The sequence below is a fragment of the Podarcis erhardii genome, assembly GCF_964252035.2.
Source record: "Podarcis erhardii genome assembly, chromosome: 13".
Classification (NCBI taxonomy): domain Eukaryota; kingdom Metazoa; phylum Chordata; class Lepidosauria; order Squamata; family Lacertidae; genus Podarcis; species Podarcis erhardii.
In genome coordinates this window covers 431353-443466 of record NC_138502.1, presented here as the reverse complement: position 1 = coordinate 443466, position 12114 = coordinate 431353, and the positions used below count along the sequence as shown (strand labels likewise).

The 12114-nt window shown below is 50.6% G+C and overlaps 1 protein-coding gene across 1 annotated transcript; it reads left to right on the top strand.

The window, feature by feature from the left end:
- LOC309328509 (uncharacterized protein) lies at positions 1-11713 on the top strand (the record flags this gene model as incomplete). The annotated part of the gene is made up of 5 exons (XM_081838509.1): positions 1-605; positions 775-856; positions 1133-1215; positions 1789-1915; positions 10050-11713. The coding sequence occupies exons 1-5, from the start codon at positions 234-236 to the stop codon at positions 11711-11713; spliced, it is 2328 nt and encodes a 775-aa protein (XP_081694635.1). The 5' UTR covers positions 1-233.
- Positions 11714-12114: the final 401 nt, after the last annotated feature.

The following is a 12114-nucleotide window of genomic DNA, read 5'->3' as shown; positions in this document are numbered from 1 at the left end:
TATAAAGCTCAGAGTCTGGCCTGTGGTGCAGTCCAGTCCTGCTTCCTAGCAAGACTCATCCACACTTGCCCAGGGAACATATTTCTCCTTCTGATTGTGTTCCAATCTAATAATGGAACAATGTACTGTATTTGCTTTGCAGGATTTGCCACCATCTCTCATTAGGACAGACAGCTCTTGGCAGAAGACCAAGGGATTCCTTCTGATCTCGTGGAAGCTTCCTAAGAGCACAGATGGATGAGCAAGACTCAGCTGGCAATGAGAGCAGTGGGGGATTCTGGGCAAACTCTGTGCAGAGGATCCTGGGTGAGGAGGACACCCTTCGCTCAGAGGTGCATAGCCAGAGGTTCGGGCAGTTCTGCTCCCAGGAGGCCAGAGGACCCCGTGAGGTTTGCCACCGGTTCCTCCACCTTGACTGTCAGTGGCTGAAGCCGGAAAGGCACACGAAAGCTGAGATGCTGGACCTGGTGATCTTGGAGCAGTTCCTGGCTGTCCTTCCAGCGGAGATGGAGAGCTGGGTGAGGGAATGCGGAGCAGAGACCAGTTCCCAGGCAGTGGCCCTGGCCGAAGGATTCCTCCTGAGTCAGGCGGAGGAGAGGAAGCAGGTGAGAGAGACTTTCCTCTGGATGCTCCCAAGGGGCTCCAGACTGGAGGGAGAAGATCCCTAAATCTCATCCTTCTTTGAAAGTATCCAAGGCGCTATATTGGACATCCCTAAAGATTTTGCTCCTAATAGTTCTCATTCTATGTTTTGAATCCTTGATTCTCTTTTAGGGAAAGGATCTGTTGACAGAAACAGGTCCCGATTCCTCTGAGGCAGAGAGGACTTCATTGGACACCAGAGAGAGGCCGCTGGGTAAGGAATTTCTTCTCATTTGGGTCACATTCTCTGGACTTGGAAATTAATCCATGGGGTTGTTTCACCTTTTTGGGGAAGACAGTTGTGGCCAAGAGCCCAAAGGAGATGAGATGTATTTTTGCACAACAAAATATGAAATGGGTGAAAATGCAAAAATGCACTCGGCAGGGGAGACTTCTTCTAAGGCCCCCCTGCAGTTAGAGAGGCACTGCTTCCCCTCTTGAGAGAAGCATCCTGCACTCCTGGCTCCCCACTTGCCCTTGTCTCTTGCAGGTGACAGAAGGATGCCGGCAAGACCTCCTCATCTGTCTTTTAATGGTAGTGGAGAGGAAGCAGTGGCTGTGGAGCCAGATCAGGTAGGGGGAAGGAGGCTGAGGGGTGGGGCAGCCAGGAGTCCTCTGGAGTCAGAATGAATCTCTCCTCTTGGTCTCTGCCAAGACTGCCTTTAACAAAGACTGACAGTGCTATTCAATAAGGTTTCTGTGCTGAGAATAAGGAACAGACACCCCACCTTAACTAGCCCTCTGAATGTCGCTAGTATCTATGAGTACTGTAGTTGCTTTTTTATTTGTCTGTTTATTGTGAAATGCTGAAATAGGCTCCTAAGGAATTAACAAACCATAAAAAATTGTAGCCAGGATTCATCTAACCAGTCCCATCTGTAGCCCAGGGCTTTCCCCACTCTCCTCCTTGTGCCCCCAGTCCATAGGGCATTGGGAGGGTTCCCTCCCTACACAGAACAATGCATACAATAAAAGACACAATAAAAAATTCAATTAAGACGCTAAAGGAGCATCTGTGCTTAAAATATGTGGCAAGACTATCCCATGAAAGCAACACAGCAATTAACAGGCATGAAACAAAAGAGCAATGTGTAGTGGATAATATTCATGTTGTCTAAGAGGAGGAACTGTTCCTTTTCCTTTCAGGGTCCAGTGTGCTTTGAAGATGTAGCTGTTCGTTTCACGGAGGAGGAGTGGGCGTTGTTGGATCCTGACCAGAGAGCTCTGCATAAGGAAGTCATGGAGGAGAATCGTGGGATCATAGACTCTCTTGGTAAGGCTCCCTCTTGGATCACAATATCTGTTTTGAAATTCCATACTGTCAGGGCTGCCTCTAGGTCCCAGCTCACAGAGGACCAACGCCAGGCTGATATTATGTACAAAAGTCTTTATTGAAGTATAATTTCCATTTTAAAGCCAGAGCGTGCAACCCTACGTCTAGACTCTACATCGGCGAAGTCCCCTCTGAGTCACTGCCCCTTCCGCACCAGTTTAAGATCCTAGCCCGGCTCCACCTCCTGCGCTGTTCCTTCCTCCTCTGGGTCCTTCTGCCCCCTGGGGTTTCCTCCCTCCTGGACTCTTCTGACGCTGACCCCCCTGAGTCTTGCCCTTCCTTCCTGTGGGCTTTAGGACCTGGCTCCCTATCCGGGCTACCTGCTGTGCCGCTCGCCTGTACATTTGAACTTGGCGCGCGCGCCCAGCCGGTGACTTTCCTCTTGACCGTTTCCCCGCTCTCCGATGGAGGCGTGGCCAATCCTGACTCATCTCCTCCCTCTGGTGGTGGGAAGACTGGTCCCGATGCCTGGGTCTCCTCCCCCCCACTACGCTCTGGTGGGGACGCTGGTCCTGATTTCCAACTGCTGCTCAGGGAGTCCCCGCTGGCCCCTTCCTTCTGGGGTTTCCCCCTTGGCACCCCCCTTGCCCTGGCCATCGGCGCTCCTCTCTGTGAATCTTCCGATTCGCTGGAGAGACTCGTGGAATCTCTCTGACCACTGTCACTGCCTACACCCCCCTCGTATTCCTCCTCCTCACTCTCCATTTGCTCCTTCTCCTGTGTCTCTGCTCCTGAACCCCTGACACATACGTATATATATCTATGTGACGAACCTCCCAGGTTTTGATGAGCTCAGCAATGCCACCTACAGTATCTGGGATTCAAACCCACAGCTCACCTTGAATGGACTGTTTTGTCTGTGAACATTTTTCCTCTAGCTATTTCTTTTAAAACAAGGATTATGCTGGTGTGAACTATTCACACATTTCTGAATGTATGCTTCAGGATGTTGCAGGAAGTTGAAGAAGCCTCTGTCAGGTTTTTTGTTTTTGCTTCTGTCCGGTTTTGGCTGACCAAAGAGACGACTGACCTTGGAGATGGAGCAGATTTCATGACTGAGTCAAATAACATCCACCCCAGAAAAAAAGCCAGCCTTTTCGAATCTTAGGTTCCCATAAAGATGTCTGTGATTGCAAATCCCCAAAGGCAGTGAATGCTCTATTAAGATTTCCCATGTAACTGCCTTCAGTTCTTCCTCTATCAGAAGTATTAATGAACATTGTTTAATAACGGGTACTCTTTTGGCCGGGGTGGTTCTTTGGGTCTCAGTGAATGGAGGGCAGACAGACTATTGGGTGTCAGAAGCAAGCTTTATTTAACTGATGGATGATCCAATGAAGCAAGCAAAATAACATCCATATCCTACACTCACTACAAAACAATAACTGCTGTACAATCTAAAGCAAATAGCATACAAAATAACATAGCACACGTGTATAAAATGGGCTAAAATACCAGAAAGACCCACACCAAACAGTTAAAATACCAGAAAGAGATGGTTGTTGTTGTTATTTTTATACTCTGCCTGTCAGGAGCCAAGCTGCTGTCTTGATAACACAGCACGCAAGTCGTAATTAGCTTGAAGATTTATTGCAATACAAACACTGTGGAGGTTTGTGTATGCTCTTTGCAATAAGCACCCTCTGCTCACTCAGAGAGATATTTGCAGTTCTTTATTTTACATATGTACAAGCAGCACAGTACAACTTATGCATCCGAATCATCTGGTTCAGACTCGGGGAGTGGTCTTCACCCGCTTCTCCTCCAACAGAAGGGGCAGGGAAGTTTCATGTGACGTCTCTGATCCTTGCGCTTTAACCCTCTCCTTTCCTGTGCTGAAGGCACAGGCATAGGCTCTCCGCCTGCCCCTGAGCTCTCTGTGCAGTGCTGGGGCTCTGCTTCAGCATAGCAGAGCCTTGACACCTCCTGGCTCCCTCCTGCTAAGTAAAGTCTCTCAATAGTTTTTCAAAAGTTTCAACGGAAGACGTCTCAAAAGGACAGTGTCTCCGGAATGATACTACTTTTTTGTAATAGTCTTCATCAGCCAATATTTTTCAACAGAATATATAAGTACAATTCATGCTAAGGATCAGCAGAGCATTATTGAGAGACTTTACTTTTGAAACTTTTGAGACGTCTTCTGTTGATACTTTTGAAAGACTATTGTGAGACTGTCCTTAGACATCTGTTTTGAACACACGGCTTGACAGTCCTCGCTACCACTCTGTTATATTGTATATATGAACTTCGATTGGCTTACTCCTATAATTTGAATGATATCGGTGATGGTTCTAGGGGTTGCTCGTGTGTAAATCGGCGCCACACCTGGCTGGGTTGCCTGAGTGAACCTTTTCTGTCCGGACAGCCACTCGCCCGTGGCTGTCTCAATTGCTGGCAGAATCCGTCAGTGGGCGTTTCTTGAACTTCTTCCAGCAAAGAAGCTCTTTGACGCCTAGTCTTCGCCTACCGTCCCTGCGCTGAAGCCTTCTGCGCAAGGAGGGTGTGGGCAGCGGAGGACCCGTGCTCTTCCCGCTGGTCCCCAGCAAGGAGTCATGGAACCACCTCACCGATTCCTCCATGTGCCCCCCCCTTCTCCACTGGTGCTACGCTGATTTCCTTCCCTAGAAGATGGGCTGCTTCTCCCCATCCCAGGACGCTCTCCGGAATCCCTCTGGAGCCCGCTCTCTCCCTCTGGCCCTGATGGCAGTTCCCTGACATCTACCTCCTCCCCAGGACCCCCTCCACCCCCGGCGCAATTTTCCGATACAACCTCCTCTTTTTCCTCGGCCGACGATGCGGGGAATCCCCTGAAGGAGCTGTCATCATCCTCTGAGGATTCAAAACCAGCCTCCCATCCGCTCAGATCTCTCCCCGCAGGTTGAACCTCCCAGTCTGATTCTTCTCCCTCTGACACCTCCCCTCCCTCCTCTTCGGAGGCAGGAAAACCCACAAAGTCCCCTTCGTCGTCTGTGGGTCCAAATTCTTCCTCCCAGAATCTGGCTAGTGGTTTTGGCTTATCCAGGAACAAACTGTGGAATTCTTCCACCAGATACCCGTCATTGATTGATTCAGCGGGGACCCATGTGTTTTCCGACCTGGGTTCTCCCTCCCAAGCTACCAAGTACTCCACCTGGCGCCCTCGCCACCTTGAATTGAGTATTTCCGTTGCGGTGTTCCCTCTCCTGTAACCACGGGTGGGTGGTGACTCCTCCCTCCCGCCCCGGAAATTCCCGTCCCTCCCTGTACAGTGAAAGTAGGGACCTATGGAACACCAGATGTATCTTCATGCTGTTAGGCAACTTGAGTTTGAATGCCACTGGGTTCACCTGCTGTATTACCTCAAAAAGCCCCAGCCACCTCGGCTGCAACTTCTTGCACCCTCCCTTTAGGGGTAACCCTTGGGTTGACGACCACACCCGGTCTCCCACCCGTATGGCCTCCCCCTCCCGACGGTGCCTGTCCGCCTGCCTCTTGTAAACTTCCTTGGGCCACTCCAAGTTCATCTTGAGTTGCTGGTGCAAGGCCTCCATTTCCTCCACAAATTGCTCAGCCGCGGGTACACTCCATCCTTCCTCCCCCCTCCCCGGGAAGGCCCTGGGGTGACACCCATAATTGGCCATGAACGGGCTCATTCCTGTGGACACATGTTCAGCGTTATTGTACGCAAATTCAGCCAAAGCTAATTTCTCTACCCAGTCGTTCTGTCTCTCGCTGACGTAGCAGCGTAGGTATTGCTGGAGTATACTGTTCGCTCTTTCTGCTTGTCTGTTGGTTTCCGGGTGTCTCGCCGTCGAGAAGCCCACCTCAACCTGTAGCAAGCCCATCAGCTTCCTCCAGAACCTGGAAGTAAATTGTTTCCCGCGATCCGAGATTACCCTCGAGGGAGCTCCATGCAGTCTGAAAATGTGATCCACAAACAACCTGGCTGTCTCCTCTGCCGTTGCCGCGTGTGAGCAAGCTATGAAATGGCACATTTTTGTCAGTAGATTGACTACTACCATGACTGCTGTCTTCCCCCTTGACTTGGGCAAATCTGTCATAAAATCCATGGACACCACCTCCCAGGGCCTTCCCGGTGTAGGTAAGGGCTCCAGTAACCCTGCAGGGGCAGCCCTCTCCCCCTTTGCCCTCTGGCATTGGTCGCACCCTCGTACATATTCTCGTACGTCTTCCCTCAACTTTGGCCACCAGAACTGCCTGGTGATGAGCAGCATGGTCTTGTGCTGTCCAAAGTGTCCAGGTGTTGGGTTGTCATGGAGTTGTTTAAGTACCTTCCCCCTCAAGGTCTCCCCCGGTACATACAGTGCCCCCTTATAGTACAGTAGCCTTTCCTTTTCCTCAAACCCTCCACTGTCTTCCCTTCCGTCCCGGAGTTCCCTGATTTTTGCTTGAGTGAACGCGTCGTCTCTAGTAAGCCCTGCCAGTTCTCGTTTCCCAACCAACGGTCCCCCCCACACCCACCGGTCCTCGGGAAACACGTGTCGGGTCTCTGGTGGTCCCTCTCCTTCCATATACTCCGGTTTCCGGGAGAGAGCATCTGCTCTTACGTTTTCCTCTCCCGGCATGTATCTGATCTCGAAGGAAAACTTGGTGAACTCCTGGGCCCATCGAATCTGTCTCTGGTTGAGCACTCGCGCGGTCCGCCAGTATTCCAAGTTCTTGTGGTCAGTACAAACCTGGATCTTGTGCTGCGCCCCTATCAATAGATGTCTCCATTGCCGAAAAGCCGCATAGATCGCAAGCAGTTCTCGGTCATACACTGTGTAGTTTGCTCTGACTTGCTCAGCTTCCTTGAGAAAAAGGCACACGGCCTCCAGCCCTGCTTGGCCCCGGGCTGCAAAAGGACCGCTCCAACGGCTCGGTTGGACGCGTCTGTCTCCAGTCTCATGGGCTTCTCCAGATCCATGTGCAGGAGCTGCTCTTCCGAAGCGTACGCCTTCTTCAGCCTTTCAAAGGATTGCTGCGCACTCTCTGTCCACGCGAACTTCTTTTTGCTGCTAAGACAATCTGTTACGGGCGCTGTCAAGTGAACGAAGTTCTTTATGAACTTCCTGTAGAAGTTGCTGAAGCCTAAGAACCTCTGCACATCCTTCCGGGTTTTGGGGGCTTTCCATTCCAGCACTGCCTTCACCTTGCCTGGGTCCATAGTTAGGCCCTTGTCTGACAACTTGTACCCCAGAAACTCGACCTCTCTGGCGTGGAATTGGCATTTTTCCAGCTTGACCAACAACTGATGCTTCTGCAGTCTCTGTAGCACTTCCCTGACGTCTCTGACGTGTTGCTTCTCATTGTCCGAATAGATTAAGACGTCATCCAAAAAGGCTACGCAATTCTTGTACAGCAGGGGCCCCAACACGTGGTGCATGAATGCTTGAAAGCAGGCGGAGCCCGATTGTAATCCAAATGACATGACTAAGTACTCAAAAGCCCCCAGGGGGGTGAACATGGTTGTTTTTCATCCGTCCCCCTCCCTTATCCTAATCAAATTGTATGCTCCCCTGAGGTCCAGCTTGGTAAAAATCTTTCCCTGCCTCACACGTGTCAAAATGTTGTCAATCCTGGGCATTGGGAAGGTCACGGGTTCTGACACCAGGTTCAAGGCCCTGTAATCCACGACTAATCTGGGCTGATTAGTCTCTTTTTTGTCCACAAAGAACACCGGACTGCCCCCCACCGCTTTTGATTCCCTTATGAACCCTCTCTTCAGGTTCTTGTCAATAAACTGCCGCAACTCCTGCATCTCCTGGTCGGACATGGCATACAGCTTACCCACCGGCAACTGAGCCCCTGGGAGTAGGTTGATTTGGCAGTCAAAGGGCCTGTGGGGGGTAGTCTATCTGCCTCCCTCTCACTGAAGACCTCCTTCAAGTCAGCATATTGTGGTGGCACCTCCCCTTTTTGTTCCAAGGCCAGCCCAGCCATCCTGGCCCCCGTCATTCTTGGGTCCTTCCCTCCCAGACAGTGTTCTAAGCAGTAAGCTGACCCAAAGGTGACTGACCGCTGATGCCATGACACTACTGGATCATGTAGTGCCAGCCAGCTCATTCCCAGTATTATTGCGGGTCCTGCCAGAGTGGCCACGTTAAAGGCAATGGTCTCCGTGTGCCTGGAGACCCTCATTCGCATTGGCGGTGTCTGGTGTGTCACCTCCCCTCCCAGAAGTTCCCTGCCATCGATGGTGGTCACCTGCAAGGGAAAATCTAGAGGTAACAGGTGGAGTTGGTGCTCCAGAGCGAAGTCTCTGCTGAAGAAATTACACGAGCTACCCGAATCCAGCAGTCCTTTAACTTTGATGGGGTGCCCATTCGGGAGTTCTAGCACCACTTCTATGGCTATAGCTGCCTTTGGGGGGGGTCAGGCTGGGGCACTTCTATTGGTCGCTGGCCTGGCTGCTGCCCCTGCTGGTTGGCAACCAAGCGTTGTCGTTTCCCTGCACCTGCCCTTCCTCCCCCTTCTCATCGTGGCCTGCAGCCCCCACCATCCCTTGCCAGGCTTTCCGTTGAGGGCAGACCTTAGCAAAATGTCCCGGTCATTGACAGAGGAAACACTTCTTAGTAGTTTTCCACTCCTTTCCCTACCTTTTATGACCTTCACCAGAGTTTGAAACTTCGCGCGCGCCATCAATTTCCATCGGCTCTGCCGCCTGGGAAGGCTCCCTTGGTATCTCAGGAATGCGGTTGTCATGGAAACTTTCCCCTCTTATCTCCCACTTCTCCTGAGCCCGCGCTTCCTGGCGTACGCCGATCGCCAGCACAGCCTTTGTGAGTTCATCCATTGACCGTGGCCAGGGCGCTTGGGACAACTCGTCTTTCACTTCGGGGGATAGACCCGCCTCAAACAACATTTGTATATGTTCAGAGTCCAGATCCCACCCGAGTCGGTGGACTAACATTGCAAAACACGACCAGTAGTTTCTGACGGACTGGCTCCCCTGCTTGCACCCCATCAGTTCCCGCCATGTCACACTCTGCTCCACCTCGCTGGAGAACATTGCGTCCATTGCCTGGTAGAATTTCTTAAGGTCCTTCAAGGCATCATTTTGCGTCACCATTAGGAGCCTGATCCATTCGCGCGCCCCATCCTGCAGATGCCCCACAATGTAAGCCACCCTCTCCCCATCATCAGCAAAGTCATCTTTCTGCAGTTCCAAAGCGTACTGCACTTCCGTTCGGAAGGCATTGTAGTCTTGGGGCTTTCCACCAAACTTGTGTACCAGCCCCGGTACCTTCCTTGCGATGGGGGTAGTTCTGACCTGTGCATCCTGAGCCTGTCTCTTGTCCAGCCGCGCCGTCAGGGTAGCTACATGCGCCTCCAAGTCTCGGTTCCTCTCGACCAGATTCCGCACCGCAGCTTGTTGCTCCGTCTCTCCGGCTGTCCCTGTTTGGCTCATTGTGTTGCCTCTCCGGGGCTGCGCACAAGCAACGTCAGTGACTGACGGACTGCTGTGATGGTTCTACGGGTTGCTCGTGCGTAAACTGGCACCACACCTGGCTGGGTTGCCTGAGTGAACCTTTTCTGTCCGGACAGCCACTCGCCCGTGGCTGTCTCAATCGCTGGCAGAATCCGTCAGTGGGCGTTTCTTGAACTTCTTCCAGCAAAAAAGCTCTTTGACGCCTAGTCTCCACCTACTCTAACTGCGCTGAAGCCTTCTGCGCAAGGAGGGTGTGGGCAGCAGAGGACCCGTGCTCTCCCCGCTGGTCCCCGGTGAGGAGTCGTGGGACCGCCTCGCCAATTCCCCCATCTGCCCCCCTTCTCCACTGGTGCTACGCTGATTTCCTTCCCCAGAAGATGGGCTGCTTCTCCCCATCCCGGGATGCTCTCCGTAATCCCTCTGGAGCCCTCTCTCTCCCTCTGGCTCCAGTGGCAGTTCCCTGACAATATCATTATTCTATTATATATTTTCTATTATTAGCCTGTGTGTTGTGTTTGTATTGTGTTGATTCTTCAGTCAGAGCCAAATCTAATGCTGCAACAGATATATCTATTAGAAGATACATGAAAAGCAGTAGCACTACGTAGTCCCCATTTCTTCCTGAAATTAAAGGGACATAATCCATTTCTCTATTTCCTGCAGATGGTGTTAAATTGGAAATGAAGAACAAGGGAAACCTTGACAAAATCTGCACAGTGGAGAAGCCATATCAATATTTGGAATGTGGAGAGAACTTAAATCAGACCTCCCATTCCACTTCCCATCAAAGAAATCCCTTTGGGATGAAACCCTATCAGTGCCTGGAATGCAGGAAGAGCTTCAGTCACAGGTCCCTTCTCACTTACCATCAAAGAATTCATACAGGGGAGAAACCATATCGGTGCTTGGAATGTGGAAAGCGCTTCAGCCAGAGCTCCAGTCTCAGTTCTCATCAACAAATTCATACAGGGGAGAAACCTTATCAGTGCTTAGAATGTGGAAAGTGCTTCAGCCAGAGCTCCGGTCTCGGTTCTCATCAAAAAATTCATACAGGGGAGAAACCTTATCAGTGCTTAGAATGTGGAAAGAGCTTCAGTCGGAATTCCACACTCATCTCACATCAAAGAATTCATACAGGGGAGAAACCATATCAGTGCTTAGAATGTGGAAAGAGCTTCCGCAAGAAGGCCCATCTCTCATCCCACCAGGCAATTCATACGGACGAGAAACCATACCCGTGCATGGAATGTGGGAAGAACTTCAGTCAAAGAGACAAGCTCATGGCTCATCAAAGAATTCATACAGGGCATAGACCATATCGGTGCTTAGAATGTGGGGAGAGCTTCTTTAAGAGTTCTGCTCTCATTTCCCATCAAAGTATTCACACAGGTGAGAAACCTTTTCAGTGCTTGGAATGTGGAAAGAGTTTCACTCAGAAGGGAGGTCTCACTTCCCATCAAATAATTCATACAGGGGAGAAGAAATATTTGTGCTTGGAATGTGGGAAGAGATTCAGTCAGAGGAGCAAGCTCATAGCCCATCAAAGAATTCATACGGGGGAGAAACCATATCAGTGCTTGGAGTGTGGAAAGAGCTTTGCCTTGAAGGACATATTCACTTCCCACCAAAGAATTCATACAGGGGAGAAACCGTATCAGTGCATGGAATGTGGGAAGAGGTTCAGTAATAGGGCCTACCTCACTTCTCACCACAGAATTCATACAGGAGAGAAACCATATCAGTGCTTGGAATGTGGGAAGAGCTTCACCTGGAAGGAAAGTCTCACTTCCCATAGAATAATTCATGGAGAAGAGAAACCATATCAGTGTGTGGAATGTGGAGAGAGCTTCGCTCGTAAGAAAAGTCTCTCCTGCCATCAAAGAATTCATACAGGGGAGAAACCATATCAGTGCTTGCAATGCGGAAAGAGATTCAGTGACAGTTCCCATCTCTCTTGCCATCACAGAACTCATACAGGGGAGAAACCACATCAGTGTGTGGAATGTGGAAAGAGATTCAGTGAGAGGAGCAAGCTCACTACCCATCAAAGACTTCATACGGGGGAGAAACCCTATCAGTGCTTGGAATGTGGAAAGAGATTCAATCAGTTGGCCCATGTCACTTCCCACCAAAGAATTCATACAGGGGAGAAACCCTATAAGTGCTTGGAATGTGGGAAGAGCTTCAGTCAGAGTTCTGCTCTCACTTCCCACCAAAGAATTCATACAGGGGAGAAACCATATAAGTGCTTGCAATGTGGGAAGAGCTTCAGTCAGAGTTCTGCTCTCACCACCCATCAAAGAGTACATTTAGGGAAGAAACTATAGAAGAAGAGTTTGGATTTGATATCCCGCCTTTCACTCCCCTAAGGAGTCTCAAAGCGGCTGACATTCTCCTTTCCCTTCCTCCCCAACAAACACTCTGTGAGGTGAGTGGGGCTGAGAGACTTCAGAGAAGTGGGACTGGCCCAAGGTCACCCAGCAGCTGCAGGTGGAGGAGCGGAGACGCGAACCCGGTTCCCCAGATTACGAGACTACTGGCTCTGCTTGGAGTGTGGAAATAACTTAGGAGGGTCAAGCTAACTTCCAATCAGATCAAAATAAAAAAATTCCTTCCAGTAGCACCTTAAAGACCAACTTGGTATGAGCAATCAGATGGATGACAACACATTGGCTATCAAACAGACGGCATCTTATTCCCTGCAGGAATAGGTTTGGAAGATGTCTTC